Source organism: Ornithorhynchus anatinus, chromosome 7 (genome assembly GCF_004115215.2).
Source record: "Ornithorhynchus anatinus isolate Pmale09 chromosome 7, mOrnAna1.pri.v4, whole genome shotgun sequence".
In the NCBI taxonomy this organism is placed as follows: domain Eukaryota; kingdom Metazoa; phylum Chordata; class Mammalia; order Monotremata; family Ornithorhynchidae; genus Ornithorhynchus; species Ornithorhynchus anatinus.
The window spans coordinates 46,540,025-46,556,236 of NC_041734.1; the positions used below are offsets into that span (position 1 = coordinate 46,540,025).

A 16,212-nucleotide genomic window follows, 5' to 3' on the forward strand; every position below is an offset into this window, starting at 1 on the left:
AAACCAGTATAAGCAATTTGGAAAACTTTTCTGCACACTGAGGCCATGAGGAATTCTGTCCTTTTGGTTAGCCTGGATTGTCTGGATTTGAAGACTTCAGGTTCTCCCGAGATCTCACGTATCTTGGACTCTCTTTCTTTCTACAGTGTTGCATTCAAAAAGTAGATGTAATCCAGGGAATCTCAGGCCAGGGCCTTTCATCTCTGTCTTTTTTTCTGTCTTTCACCCCCTCCCCAATAATGCATACTAATTGGTTAAAGAGTTACTAGATCCCAGTACCACTTATAGCTTTACGTGATGGGATTTGGAGGGAGGGTGTGTGTGAAGAGAAGAGTGAATAGGAGTGGAGATCTATTTCTGTGACTAAGAAGCTCGGTGCAATTTCTATAGGATAAGGATTGAACTTTGTTTAAAATCACCCACAGGCACAAAGAGGATTCTTAATAGGAGTGACAGTTAAGGCTTTAGAAGTAGAAACATCTGGAATCCAGACTTCTACATGTGCCTTCATCACCTAACAATATGTGTTTAAGTGAATGGCAGTTCTCTAGGGCAACAAATGAAACCGATACAGTTTAAATCTGATGGCCTGGCATAGAATCTCTTTGGAAAGAGAAAGGATTGAATCAGCCAGTCAGTTGGTATTTATTGAGAGTTTACTGTGTTCACATCATTATACTAAGTGCTAGTGAGAATACAAGAATTGGTAGATACATTTTCTGCTCACAAGGAGATTGCAGTCTAGAGGGCTGAATTTTGTAAATGCCTCAAGTCACACTAACAGGAGGCTCCGTTTGTTTTTATCTTGACAGGATGGACCTCTTCTGCTTTCTGGTCACTTTCTGGCTTTGTGTAACACTACAAAGTGGATCCTCAGGTAAGAGATGATGTTCTGGATTTTTTTAGGGGAAGGAAAAGAAGGGATCTCCCTTAGAATATAAGATTCTCTTTTCCCTAAAACTTGCCCCTTTGGAAGCCTCTTCACCTGGTATCTTTTGAGTCTATTTCCATGGACTAGAATTCGTGCTATAGAAAGTCTTCAATTTAAAGACAGGTGGTACTGTAAGCCCATCATTGGGCAGGGATTGACTCTATCTTTTGCCGAATTGTATATTCCAAGCACTTAGTACAGTGCTCTGCACATAGTAAGCGCTCAATAAATACTACTGAATGAATGGTACTTACCACAGTGGACACCCCTCTCAGCTGTACAACCCATTGATCTCCAATTCACAACCCTAGCCTTCTTTCTTTGGCGCTCGTTCCAGAGATGAGGGCAGTGGGTGGGGAGAAGTATTTGGTCCTAATTCAGAGCTGTTAAGAAGCTGGAAAATAATTTTAATACACTTTCCCTCTTTTCCCTCCACATTGTGTTAAAGAGGGATAGGTGGAAGTGGGGAGAGTCTGGTGGGTGGAGAGGTGGGAGATGCTACACAATCACCAGGTAGGGTTAACATGTCCATTTTGCTTCCAACAAAATAGACATCAGTGCTCCCCTATTGTGGTATGTCTCTGACTCATTGTAAACACACAAAGGTAGTGTAGTTGATTTAAGCACAAATGATTGGGTCATTTTAGTTAAAAAAAAAAAAAAATCCAGTATCTAACCTTGGTTTATGAACCCTATCCCCTATTTGTAATATTATTCCTATGATAAAACTAGTTCAGATTGACAGCATTTCAATTTAAGACAGTGTTCGGGATTCAACTGGGTGGTAAGACCAAGGACTTTCTAAATTCTCCTCCTTCATTACTGCTATTAATGAGGGGAGGTGGTAAATATCACCCTTTCACTAGGAATCCCTAAATATCTTAGAGATATTGACTGACTCAGCTGTTGTCCATCTATAAAGGTGAAAAGCATGTTTCCATTTTATTGGCTGGGTATCTGAAGCACCAGGGAAAAAAATGTACCTTTCCATAGTTCCCAGGGGGCTAATTCCAGGAATTGGAAATCAGTATTGCACTCAGATCCTCTGTCTTTTTGTTTTTTCCTTGACATAAAAAATATATACCCACTGGTTTGGAATGCACATCCTGTGATGAATTAATGCTTGTTTCTCAAGTCGCCCAGAACCCTCATGCATTTGGAGAAGAGAGAAGCTTCTCAAATATTTCTTCTACTGCCTCCAAAATCTGTCAGAAGCAGGTGAAATAAGCAAGCTGACCAGTTTTATCACAAAACACCATTTAGGAAGCCATCTGCTTCTTGATTTTTCTGGCCCCGCCTACCTCCCGGTATCTCATTCGCACTCCTAGGAGCCAAGGGAAGCCATAATAAACTAGCAAGATTCTTGTTCTTTGAACCAAGGACTTGCCTGTTACCCTACATTTCTCAATTAATTTAACTCCAAGTTTGACCACAAAGGTCTTCCTTCCTGTTTACATCTGGAAAGTGGGCTTTCTACGCTTGAGCTGTGACTCATGGCTCCATCGTGAAGGCTGAGCCCGGGGAACTTCTTGAATAAGTTGGGTTCTCATACCAGCCTTATTGAGTCACCGAGCAAGCAGGAAATATGTTGTAATTCCCACAGCCCATCTGACACACATTCAGTTGTGTTCATTATGAAGAGGTGTATTGTGTCTGTATCTGTGCTGGGCTTCCTATTTGGAAAAAAGGAAGCGTTGTTTACCATAATAAAATAGAAAGAGGAATTGGCTCTGGTTTAATTAGGAAAAAAGAACATCACTGCGCCGATCAAGACACCCACAGTTCTTTGTGAGGGCTGTTGCCATTCATAGCATTTACACGTCCGTCCTTTATATGCCTTATCATCATTATTTCTCATCAGATGTCCCTAAATCAAGAGGTGAACCACCACATATCTGCTGTAATATTGCATCAATATGTTGGAGTATGATGTAAATATATAACATGCTGCTGCACTGAGGCAGTATGGTAATGTAGAGATATAGAAGGACCTGGGTATTTTGTAGCACAGCCAATCCTTCACTTTATTTTTAACACGGCAACTCCATGGAATGATACAATTGTGCGTGTGTTTATGTTTGGTTTTTTTAATTGCTTTAGGGATGGGACAAACAATTATATGGCCAAATGAGGAATGCATGATGTGGCCCTTCCTTTCATCTCAGGAAGTGAGGTGAAAGTAGTGTTTGTTAAGACTTCAGTATTTTAGAAGAGGAATGAAAAAGAAGTTGTGGGCACAAGGATGTGGAAAATTTAGATTTACTAAAAGCAAGCTTTTTCTTAAGACTGCTCTGTGTGCTCCTTCTGAACAACTGGTTCTTTTTCCAGGTTCCTTCTTCGCATTCATGGAAAGCTAAGCTATCCAAGCCCCTGAGTGACCTTTCATGATTCCTTGTTCAACATCTCAGCACTCACTTTCTGTCTGCTTGTTACACATCAAACCATCCAACCAGACTCAGATTTAAACCGTCCTTTAGAATAAAAATGAGGAACTGCCATCCATTTTGATTTTGATGTATTTCAGTGACATTGTGTCAGAAGGTTGAGCTATTGCTTCTCAAAGCTTATTTTCTGGCAGTTACAGACCTTCTGACAGTGACTACAGTGGAAAGGAGTTGGAGGTGGGGAAATTGTTGAGAGAGGAAAGACAACATTTAAATCTGGGATTTTTTTATTTCAGAGTTTATCTGTCATTTAAAAGACCTCCAACAACCCATGTGTGTAATAATGACTTGCTCTTTGGGGGCTCTATAAAGCCCATCTCAGTACTCTCCTCAAAAATCTCCAGTAATACCACTTCTCTGAAAAAGCAAAACCTCCTATCCATTGGCTTCAAGGTTTTCCATTAGCTGTCAGCTGATTTCCTTTTACCTATCCTCCCATTTTTCTTGTTTCATCATAGCTTTGGCTATTCACTCTTCCCAAGATAATCTTCATCTTGACTTTCCCATCTCTGACCTGACCTGTTTATTTAAGCCTTTCCTTGCTTCACCACTGACCCGCTTGTATTGCAAAACCCTCGTTAAAGGACTTCTATTCTGGAAAGCCTGTCCTAATCAATTGCTCCACATTCCTGGACATGCATTTAGTAATGTCAAGACTCTTGTATTAATCTGCTTGCTTTATTTGTTATTCAATTTTTTTTAAAAATAGGGTATTTGTTAAATGCTTACTCTGAGTCAAGCACTGTAAGCACTGGGATAGATACAAGTTAATCATGTTGGACATAGTCCCTGTCTCACATGGGTCTCTTGGTCTAAGTGGGTGAGAAAGCAGGTATCAAATCCCCATTTTACAGTTGAAGACACCCAGGCACAGAGAAGTTAAGTGAGATTCCAAGGTTATAAGCAGGCAAGTGGTGAAGCCAGAGTTAGAACCTAGCTCTCCTGACTCCCAGGCCCATCCTCTGTCCACCAGGCCACGCTATTTTCCTAAATACCTTATTCACTCATGTTTTCATTTGTATCCATTATCTCATTCCTTTACTATTGTATTTAGTTTTTCCACAGCATTCCTATTATGAGCTTTGGATAAAACATTCTTCTGTCAATGCTCATCTGTCTGAGTGGTATGTGATAATAATAATAATGGTATTTGTTAAGTGCTTGCTATGTTCCAGACAGTGTACTAAGCGCTGGGGTAGATACAAGATAATTGGGTTGGACACAGTCCCTGCCCCACATAGGGCTCACAGTCTTAATCTCCATTTTTCAGATGAGGTAACTGAGGCAAGATAATCAAATCCAGCATGTTGCTTACTGCCTAAGTAAGGAGGTCAAGGAGATATTGAATCCACATTTTGCAAATGAGGGAAATGAGGCCCAGAGAAGTGAAGTAACTTTCCCAAAGTCACACAGCAAAGTCGGAGTTAGAACCCAGGTCCTCTGACTCCCAGGCCCATGTTCTTTCCTCTAGACCACATGACTTTGCTTACCTTAAGCACTAATATCTGACAAGCACTGTACTAAATGCTGGGCTAGCTCTGACATAACCAGTTGGGACAAAGCCCCTCTCTCATATGGAGCTCACAGCCTAAGAGGGAGGGAGGGCATTAGATAAGGAACCTGAGGCCCAGAGAAGTTAAGTGACTTGCCCAAATTCCCATTGGCAAGTGGCAGAGCCAGGTCCAGAACCCCCAATCCTGTTCCTTCCACTAAGCCACAATGCATTCTGGACTTTGGATCCATCTCAGACTGAATTAGATGAAACAGAATCTTAGCCAGAGCAACTGACATTCGAGGTAGCTTGGGGAGCTCTGGGAGAAGATTTTTCTGCCAAGGGGGGTAAAAATTGTAGACAGCTGAGGTTTCTTGCTTCCCTAACCAAGTCAATAAAAGGAACAAGGCCTCTGGCCCAAGGTTAAATGTTGGTTTGCATTGATTTAGTCAAGGCACCTTTATTGCTACGTTTTCCCTAATATGAGGTTCTTCAGGAACATAATCCTTCTTTAGCATATCTGGCAGTTTGTGTCTGCTTTCTCACAAGACTTAATTTCATTGTAGGTTTCCCAAGCACCTAGTAAATGGTATTGCATAATAATTGATGCTCAACACTGTCAATGAAAGAATGGGTAAACGAGGGAATTAATGAGTGCCTGATCAAAAGGCAGGGCTATTCCTATTCAAAGAGGTAAAATTCCCTATCCGGTCCATTTCCCCTGAGTTATTTGAGAAATAAACAGCGAATAGAATGTTTTGAACTATACTTTCATGGTTTATTGCCAGTAGAAAATACTATAAAAGGAGGAATGCAACATATGAGAACCTAAGAAATGATATTTCCTCCTGAAAAAGAAACTACATTATTGACTCCCATAATTGCTGTGCTTTTTGCATATCGCTTGCAGCTTCCAAAAGGGAATGGGCTATTACTTGGGGTCATATAGAAATTAAGTCTAGCAATAATAGGAGCAGGAGTAAGAGATGGGAGAAGAGGGGGAGAGAAGGGGATAAGATAGAGAAAGGTAAGAGGACACTTGAAGCTGAATCACTTCTATTGAACTCTCCCAAGTGCAGCACACTAAGGGGACTTACCAAATTAAGCCTGACATCCTTCTGCTTCTTTCCCTGGAGTTCTCAAGCTTCCATGTGGAAACTTCTCCCTAGAGTGGTGCTGTTATCTGCTGTGTTAGTATATTTAGACCCATCTCCTCTTCTTACCAAGAGTGCACTGCTATCACTGCTTTCAAAAATAATCTTGTGCTTCCTCCAAAATTGGGGGCGGAGAGTATTTTGCAGTGGAGGAAATTACGTGGGTATGATAAATTTTTCTTTGGAATCTTAATCTGTTTACAAGAGAAGCCGCTTGGCCTAATAGAGCATGGGCCTGCGAGTCAGAAGGACCTGGGTTCTAATACCAGCTCCACCATTTGCCTGCTGTGTGACCTTGGGCAAGTGACTTCACTTCTTTGATACCTCATCTGTAAAAATGGGGATTAAGACTGTGAGCCTTATGTGGGACATGGACTGTGTCCAACCTGATTACTTTTTATCTACCCCAGGGCTTAGAACAATGCCTGGCCCGTAGTAAGTGTTTAACAAATACCATTAAAAAAAAGTAATCTGTAATATGAAAGCCTGTTTTACCATTTGCAGAAGGAAATAAGCACCTGAAGACCTGACACCTAACGCAGAGTTAATGCTGACTTACTCGTTGACCCTTGACATCACTTCAAAGGGAACAGATCATTTTCCCATTTCTAAAAAAAAGATTTTACTAGGAGAGCTGAGAGAATGAGTTTGAAAAACTCAAATGAGAATGAGAGTTTTGAAATTCTTTCATGGAGGGATATGGAAATATGCAGGAGGTTACTCCTGTAGATGTTGTGGGTTGATGACTGTAAATATGATGCTTAGGAACAGGAGGAATTGGGGATTCATTCATTAATTAAATCATACTTATTGAGCACTTACTTTGTACTGAGCATTTGGGAGAGTACTTCCTGGGGCACAGAGGTGCCTACTTGTTTGAGATACTCCAGCTCTGATAGGGGATTGGGATATAGCCTCGGGAGATTCCAGGCTGAATGGTTAGGGGTGTGGAAAAGTTGCCTGGAACCTTTTCAGCAGAAGTCAGAATAGTCTCCAGAAGCTGCAGTGGTTCCAGAAAACTCTTCCAGGCTGTAATGGAACCAGTAATGGTTGCCTGCAGTGTGGGAGAGGCTATCTGAGGTTACCCCAAGCTCCAGGCAGAGCTGCGATATCCAAAATTCCTTAGGGCCTTTGCTAATCCTTGAAATGTTCCCATATAGGATGCATGGGAAAGGACACAGTGTAGTTGTTTTCTGGATACAGCTGTGTATGAGGTAGCTGCCCAGCACCAGATGCAAATAAAAGGAGTAAAAGGTCCCTGAAGATAATCAATGGTATTTATTGAGCATTGACTCTCTGCCAAGCACCATATGAAGCACTGAGAAGAGTACAATAGAGTGAAATCTAGTGGGTGAGGTAGACATTAAAATACATTAAGGAATAAGGAAACCAGCTGAGCTGTGGGCTTTTTTATTTTTTGGTATTGTTTTGGTATTTTTTAAGCACTTCCTATGTTCAGGCACTTTATTAAGTGCCAGAGTAGTTGAAATCTAATCAGGTTGGACACAGTCCATGTCCCACATGGGACTCACAGCATTAACCCCATTTTACAAATGTGGTAACTGTGGCACAGAGAAGGTAAGTGCCTTGCCCAAGGTCATGCAGCAGACCAGTGGTGGAGTCAGGATTGGAATCTAGGCCCTTCTAACTCCCAGGCCCATGTTCTATCCACTAGGCCATGCTGCTGAGTATTGGCTGAGTACATAAGTGCTTAGTGTGACACAGAGAAATGAGAAATATAAATTTAGTAGGGCTTTAAAGATGGGGAGGGAGGGTTTGAACAGGGGGAGTTAACGGCAGGAGAGACAAAATTGAGGCACAGTGAGTAGGCTGGAATTAGAGGAGCGAAGTGCTGGCCGGGTTGTAGTGGGAGGGGTGAGATCAGGTGGGGAGAGAGCTGATTAAGTGCTTTTGTTCTGATCAATCAATTGATCAATGGTATTTATTGAGCTGATCAATGGTATTCATTAAGTACTTACTGTGTGCAGAGCACTGTACTAAGCACTTGAGAGAGTACAATATGATAGAGTTGATAAACATGATCCCTGCCCGTAAGAAGCTTACAATCTAAAGGGGAAGACAAACATTAAAATAATTACAGATAGGGAAATGGTAGAGTAGAAGGAAATATGCATAAATGCTCTGGGGAGTATGTACTGGGCTATGGAGACAAGGAAATTTAGAAATGGACGTTGACGATGTCTACTATATTGCATTTCATTCAAGGGAATCATAGTCCAGTGAGGACTTCATTTACTTTCAACAATCCAATACATGATTGCAAGATTCCAAACAGATGTAGTTGTTATTTCTTCAGCACTTGTTCAAATTTTGCATTGATTTCCAAGAAATTAGATGAACTTATAAATAATAAAAAAAGACCCTAAATGAACAGAGGAGTTCATTAGTGTTCAGAGGTGTTTGGAAGGAAACCACTAGATACAAGGTACTTTAGGAACAAAAGATGCAGCTGTTCCATTCAAGTTCACAGTCTTCTCCAGGAAGAGTGAGTCTCCACTCTCACAGTCAGAACAGGCATTTGCTGCCTCCTGCATAGACTCATGATCAAGTACAGTTCCTTACTTATGTAATATTGTGAATGTTTGGCATTGAATTTAACAAAAATTAAATAATGATATAGTTACAGTTTACATAGGAATTCATAGAAATTCATGTTTTTTGACCATGGGCTCCAAAAGGGTCCTAATTTATATAGTCAATGGGAAAACGTTTCCCAGAATAAACCCCACTTTATCCTCATCTCCCACTCCCTTCTGCGTCGCCCGGATTTGCTCCCTTTGTTCATCCCTTCTTCTCCCAGCCCCACAGCACTTATGTATATATCTGTAATTTTATTTGTTTGTATTTATGTCTATTTGTATTGATGTCAGTCTTCCTCCCCCATCTAAGTTGTGAACTAGTTGTGGGCAGGGATTGTCACACTTTATTGTTATATTGTACTTGCTCTGCACACATTAAGTGCTTAGTAAATATGATTGGCTAGATCATTCATTCATTCACAAACAACCATGTTTACAAGGAATGTTACCCTGTTTCATCAAGACGTTATGTAAGTACAGGAATATGATAGAAGCATACATTCTTCATAAGAATGGACTTATCTAAATGAACAGAATAATTTCTCTGGCTTTAAAATTTGATGGTCTTCTGGCCATTTATCGTGAAGTCATTACCATGACAAAATTTCAAAACCAAAAGCTGTGAAAGAACACAAGCCAAATTTCCCAATTTTTCCCCTACTCAATGTAAAAACAAGAAGTCACTGCAACAGCCATCCAGAACAAGTTCCACTGACTTAAATTGACAGTTTGTTTTTTTTTTAAGAAACAGGGAAATCAAATTTGGCAGTTAAATGAGTGAATAAGGAACTTCTAAGTGCAGTGTTTAACAGACAGTGGGCAGAAGATGAAATTTCAGAGCCCTTTAGAAGCACCAAAGGAAACCGGAGCTGCTCATCCTGAAGAGATTGATATCGAAATGGAGTTTGACAATCTGAGACACTAAATCAGTGATTCTTGAGCCTTTTGGAAGAGTGGTAGCCTCCTAATTCATCATCACTATTAAGAGTCCTAAGTAGACATGTAAAATCTTGCATCTACCCCAGTGCTCAGTGTGGTGGTTGGCACCTCATAATTATTTCATTATTTTAACCCAGGTTAATTACATAACTAGGTTTTCACAGTGCATTCAAAGGCATTTTAAATTTTAACTACATCCACTAAATTCAACCTGCGACTGTGGCAGTTTCTATTCCTCACCATGGTGTAACATTTCCTGAGCGATCACTGGGGTTTTTCCATCCTTCTTTATGCCAGAACTTTTAAAAAAATTGCCCTTTCCATTACTGTCCTTGTTTCCCAAAAAAGATAATGAAGTAGTTAGTATTTACTTTTTAGTTGCATTTTTTTCCCCATGCACAGCCAACTCTATTATATACTGTGATGGGTGACAAGGGTAGCATGACAAGTGAGCAAGCAAACAGGCTTCTAGCGTTTGAATTTCAGACCAATTTCCTCATCTGTAAAATGTGATTCAATACCTGTTTTCCCTCCTGCTTAGACTGTTTGTGAGACAAGACTGCAGCCAACCTGATTTTCTTGTGCCTGCCTCAGTGCTGAGAACAGTCCTTGGCACTTAGTAAGCACTCAACTATCACAAACATTATGGTGATGGGGATAGTGATTATTTACACCAGGGTGTTGAATTAAGACTTTTTATTTTCGTTTTGATCTAGTACCTTTCTAATGAGATTCTTCTCCTGCCAGGGTGGTGGTTGGTTATGACCCCAAGGATGATGCTTTGTGAGCTAGCTTTACATTTGAGTTTGGAGTAGGGAAGAACATAGGGGAATGCTGGGAGAGGAGGATCTTTATTTTGAGATTAGAATCAAGTAGATGTAGTCATTGGCTGTGGTGCTACCTCCATTCTGCTGTCCCAAAGAGTCTTACTTTTCCTTTCTTGAGATTCAGTTGATGATCTCAGGAAATCAGAACAACTTGGTGATTTTCTGAGAGCATTTAGCTGTTTCTCCTTTGAAGATGAGGTGTACAGGTTTCTCTGATGTCCTTAGATAGCCAACACAAAAGAACTAGAAAATATTATCATTAGAACTCTTTTACGTGCCTAAAATTCCAGCTATTTTTGCTGTGCTTGGCAGAGATTGGATGTGAAATGGTTTTGAAATCTGACAGTGGTTTCACTCCAAGTTCCCTTTTATTTTTGATGGTGCCAAAATGTCTTCTTATTCTCAAGGACTTCCAAGATTGAGTGCAGGATGGAACAGCACAGTTAGAATGACTGTCACCAGCACTCACTCTAGACAAAGGGGCTACTCAGGCAGAACACTGTCGGTCTGCTGAGGGAATCCTCTTCTACAGTCAAGGTGCAAGAGTTAAAGCCTGGCATCTCAGAGGAGGAGGGTCAGCTCCCCATAAATCTATTCAATCCCAGGGGATGTCTTGGAGGATATTTGTAAAATATGACACATGGCCTGTGGCCTTTAAGCCAAATGATCATTTCAGTTATTCTGAGTGGCAGTGGGGTCGAGTGGAAGAAATTCTAAAAAGACACAATTGTGAAAGAGTTGGGTTTAAGTGATCTGGGATGGCAGTGTTTCCAGGGGTAGGGAGTAGTCCACGATGTCAAAGACAGCCATGAGGTAAAGGAGGATTATAGAATTATAGACTCCTTTAGATTGGACCACAAGAAGGTGGTTTTAGAGAAGGCAGTTTCAATTAGAGTGAGGAGGATGGAAATTGTGTTTGGGAAGGTGACAAAGGGAGTTGGAGCTGAGGAAGTAAAGACAATGGATATATCCGACCCATTTGGGACAGGAATGGGTGCATGGAGATGGGAGCAATGATTGGAGGATGCAGAGTAATCCTGAACAGGCTTTTTGAGAATAAGGGAGACAAGAGCATGAATAAAGCTCGTTATGGGAAAGGAACATGTCTACCAACTCTGTTATATTGTACCCTCTCAAGTGCTTAGAACAGTATTCTGTGCACAGTATGTTCTCAATAAAAACAATTGGTTGATTGAAAACAGAGGGGAAGGCATCATCAAAGGGTGAGGGGCTAAAAATGCCAGTGAGGGAGGGAAGAAGACGGGGTGAAATTGTTAGAAATTGAGATGGGACTGGGGTCAGAGGCAAAGGTAGAGAAGGTAGATTTTGCTTATGAGAAGATATCCTTTTTAAACCAACCTGGGAAGTATGAGAGTATGAGTTGGGGAACTGAAAACTGATAGTCAATTGTATTAAATGGTTACTGTGTGCAGAACATTGTACTAAGCTCTTAGAAGAGTACAATATAACCAAGAGAGTTAGTAGATACCCACAGTGAGTTTACAGTCTAGTGGGTGAGATAGTCTGATAATCAAATTTTAGTTCTGTGTTTTATTGTGTTCTGTCAACAAGTTTCAGAGGAGGTGCTATTCAGTAGAAAAGAACCCAAAAAGTGGACAACAGAAGAGAAGAACAAAGAAGTAAAGAGCCTGGATAATGAACCCTTTTGAAAGTTGATCCTCATTTAATGGAAAGCTAGTCACTTTTTTATGGTATTGTTAAGCACTTTGTCCCGGGGACTGGTCTAAGTGCTAATAAGGTTGAACACAGCCCATGTCTCACATGGGGGCTCACAGTCTTAATCCCCATTTTTGAAATGAGGTAACTGAGGCACAGAGAAGTTGTGACTTTCCCAAGGTCACACAGCAGAATGCATGGCAGAGCCAGGAGTAGAACCCAGGTCCTCTGACTCCCAGGCCCATGCTCTTTCCACTAGATCGTGCTGCTTCCCACGTAATCTCTCTAGTCCTAAAATATACATGCCCCCTCCCTTATCCTCACTTGTTTGCCTGTGTGTTTCACAGGTAGTGAATTTCTTCCTTCTCCAGTTACTCATATGTCCCTGCCCCTCATCTACACCCTAACAGCTACTCTGGGAGAAAGGAGCCACTGCAGAATGATTTTACCCTTATCTCCTTTCTGCATCCCAAGACACCCCAGAACCTCTGACTTCTGACTGCTCCCCATCCCACTTTTCCAGTTTTGGTTTAGACAGGAAAATTTCAGTTGAGGTGGGTGGGGAATGGATTGGAAGAGGGTTAAGGAAAATTTAAGTGAGTTGCAATTCCCAAGACCATCCGATGTGTATGAATAGTTGAAAACTATGTGCCATCCTGTCTCCCAGAAAGTTTATTCTCAGAGGGAGAGACACAGACACATTCTCAATGTGACTCACAATTCAATGTACTGTGTAATTTGAACAGAAGACACAACAGAATGACTGTTGGCTGTAATGGGAGGTGGCAGGGTGAGTTGATTGATGATTGTCAGCCAGGCAGTTTCTCTATTGTCCTGGTAATTGAGCTCTGCTGCTGGTGATGAAGTGTTTTGTTTTTAGGGTAATAAACAATCGGCCTCTAATTGTCTTTTTAACCGACTTCAAGTGTGACCTGCTGTGGTGATTCTCTCAGTTTGAAAACAGTTCTCCCTTTCCCACCTCATGCAGGACCTGAGTCACACTTGACTATGCTTAATGTTAATAAAACAGAGGCAGTTAAAGCCAGAGAAAACTGCTTAGCTGACAGATTGACATTTTTGGCTCTTCTGCTGCCTTGGCTTCTTAAAAGGGTATGCAGAAGTCAAATTTACAAAGGAGATTGCTTCGAGGTCTCTGCTGAAGCCAAGTGTCCGTAATTAACCTCTTTAATTTAGATAAAAATGGTCTCCTTTACCATTCCTCCTGGCTATTATAATGATCAGGTTCCCTTTAAAGAGCGAGCACCCCTTGAATATTGAACGGAATTGAAAAAGGTGTATCGGAAGTAGCAACCCTTACAAGTCCACATTCAGGGTAGTGTCGTTTATACCTAGAAAGAGCAAAGACCCATTTATAGACTATCTAGTTCAGCTTCCCTGTGTAGCAGATTGGGAAGGAGCTCCCTGAGGGTCTGCTAGATGGCATTTGCAATGATAGGACAAAAAATGCTGCAAAGTTTGGTGCAAGGAAGTATCTTAGGAGTGGGGAGTGACATCATGAAGAAGGGAAATTAGGAAGAAAACATCCCAGTAGGAAGGAAACAGTGACTGGGTGTTACTGGAAGAAATACTATTTACTAAATGCATAATAAGCACAGAGCACTGCACTGAGCACTGGGAATGAATGAACAGGTGTGAATCAGATACAGTCCTTTGGAGACTCACAGCCTACGAAGTTAAGTAGGGGGGAGGGGACTGGGAACAGACACATTAGGAGTGATTGAAATAAGAGAACACTCAAACAATGTAAAAGACAATCACAAATATATGAAATAAAAACAAAACTAGTAGGGTGCTGTGGCTAGAGGAACAGCATTTCAGGCTCCTTCGGTCAGAGTCCAAGGTAAACCCATTGCTGCAGCAAGCTCTACAGTTAATGCCAGTCATCCCAGGACTTTGTGGTGCCCGTACGATGCTCCAGGTGCTGTTCTTTTTTCCTCCGGGGTGGTGGAAAGCAGATGGGATGGGGCCTCCTCAATTGAGAAGGTGAGAGCCAGTGTCAGTGCTCAGGTAGGATGATGCCGAGGACATGCTGCTCTTGCTATTTAAATCCCCGTGGCCCAGCATGCCCGGGGCATGTCTGGAGCAGAGGCTGTGGTGTGGAGGGGAGGCAGTAGTTACTGGTTGCTTCTTTTGGTCACTGTGGAGAGATTGTTGTTCAGGAGGGAGTCTAGGTAATGCATTTTGGGTTGGTTAAGCTGCAAGGATTGAGGTAAATGAGAGAACTGGAATAAGTCATTCATTCATTTAGTCGTATTTATTGAACACTTACTGTATCCAGAGCACTGTACTGAGTGCTTGGAAAGTACTATGTGTCAAGGAATTGTAAATGCTTAACAAATACCATAGCAATAGAAATTTTTATCAATAAATGGTACTGAGTGCTTACTGTGTTCAGAACGTGGTACCAAGCAATTGGGAGGATACAATCAACAGAGTTGGTAGACATATTTCCACAAGGAACTTACAGTTTAGAAGGGGAGGCAGGCATTAATAAATAAAGTAACTTACATGTATGTGCATAAATGATGAAGTTCAGGTGAATATCAAATGTTTAAAGGTATAGATCCAATGGAATAGGTAATGCAGAAGGAAGAAGGAGTAGGGGAAAAAAGGACTTAATCAGAGAAAGCCTCTTGGAGATTTGACCTTTATAAGGCTTCAAAGGTGGGAAGAGTGGTGGTCTGGCATATCAGAAGGGTCTGGTGATGGGGAGTTCCAGGCTAGAGGAAGGTTGTGGGTGAGGAGTTGTTAACAGGATATTGAGATCAAGGCGGTTGGCATTGGAGGAGTGAAGCATGTTGACTGGATTGTAATAGGAAACTGATGAGATAAGAGAGGAGAAGGCAAACTGATTGAGCTCTTTAAAGTCAATTGTATGGAGTTTCTGTTTGATGTGGAGTTGGATGGGAAACCACCGAAGGAGTGGGGATATGTGGACTGAACTTTTTTTTTTCAGAAAAGTGACCCAGACTGGAGTGGGGAGAGAGGAAGCAGGGAAGTCAGCGAGGAGGTTGATGCAGTTAGTCAAGGTGGGATATGATGAGTGCTTGCATCAGCATAGTAGCATTTTGGATGGAGAGAAAAGGGCAGTTTATAACCTAATTAAAACTAAAAATGAGTTTGTTGCCTTAAAATGATCTGATTATCTTGCATCTACCCCAGCCCTTAATACAGACCTTGGCAGTGGTAAGTGTTTCATAAATACCGTCATTATTATTACTGTTATTATTAGATGTTCTGAAAAGTTGGAGACGAATGACCTAGATAATTAAGATATGTTCTTGGTGAGGTGGAAGTGTTTATCTTTTCAACCATACTCAGACATGGTTGTGATCTTACCTTTGAGAGTAACATCTTTGAAAATTAAGTACAGTTATATATATATATATATATATAATCCCATGCATACATCTGTTGCATAACATAATGCTAGCCAGTAGAAAGCAATATGGTGTAGTATGAATAAAGAGAAGGATTTCCAGTTTGAGGAATGGGAAGCTAATGACACAGTCAGTGGTACTGAACACTTTTTGTGTACAGATAACTGTACTTAGCTCTTGGGAGAGTACACAGGAATAGCATAGAGATTCTTTAAGTCTTTTCAGTTTGTAAGAACATTTTTCCCATTTGGTCTTCTCAGTTTACTGAGCATGACCAGGATTAGGATTGAAATGTGCAGCTTCTGCTCTGTCTCCTGCAGTAGGCATGAGTTCTTTATTTCTGGCATTTTTAAAACTAACAAGAATGAAAGAAAATACAGTAAAAATATCAGTTTGAGGCAAAACCAAAGAAAATCTAAGATGAATATTGTGCCGGATCTGGCTCTATGTGGGTTTGAGTATTGAAATGGACCGAAAGAAACCAGTGTGTTAGGAAACTAGGACAGAGATTTTTATCTTGGCATTTTCTCTGTTTGCTCCATCTCTTCAGCCAGTTCTGTCCTCCCCTCATCATCGCTGTTGGAAATGATCCTTTGCTTCCACCTCTGGAGCAGTGGACCCACCTCTTGCCTCCCTGAGTTCCATCTTTTAACCTGGCTCACGAAACAATCCCCACTTCTATCATCCTTCAATCGCATCAGTGCTCCTCTCCAGAATTACCTATTACCAGCTGTTATCTGCTTTGAT

At 41.1% G+C, this 16,212-nt stretch overlaps 1 protein-coding gene across 2 annotated transcripts in view; it reads left to right on the top strand.

Moving 5' to 3' along the window:
- Positions 1 to 808: 808 nt before the first annotated feature.
- LOC100081686 (interleukin 1 receptor accessory protein) overlaps positions 809 to 16,212 on the top strand; it is a 90,745-nt gene continuing 75,341 nt past the window's right edge. For both annotated transcript variants that reach the window (XM_029069236.1, XM_029069237.1), the window contains exon 1: positions 809 to 877. In XM_029069236.1, the coding sequence (XP_028925069.1) occupies positions 814 to 877 (64 nt within the window). In that variant the 5' untranslated portion in view covers positions 809 to 813. The remainder of the gene's footprint in view (positions 878 to 16,212) is intronic.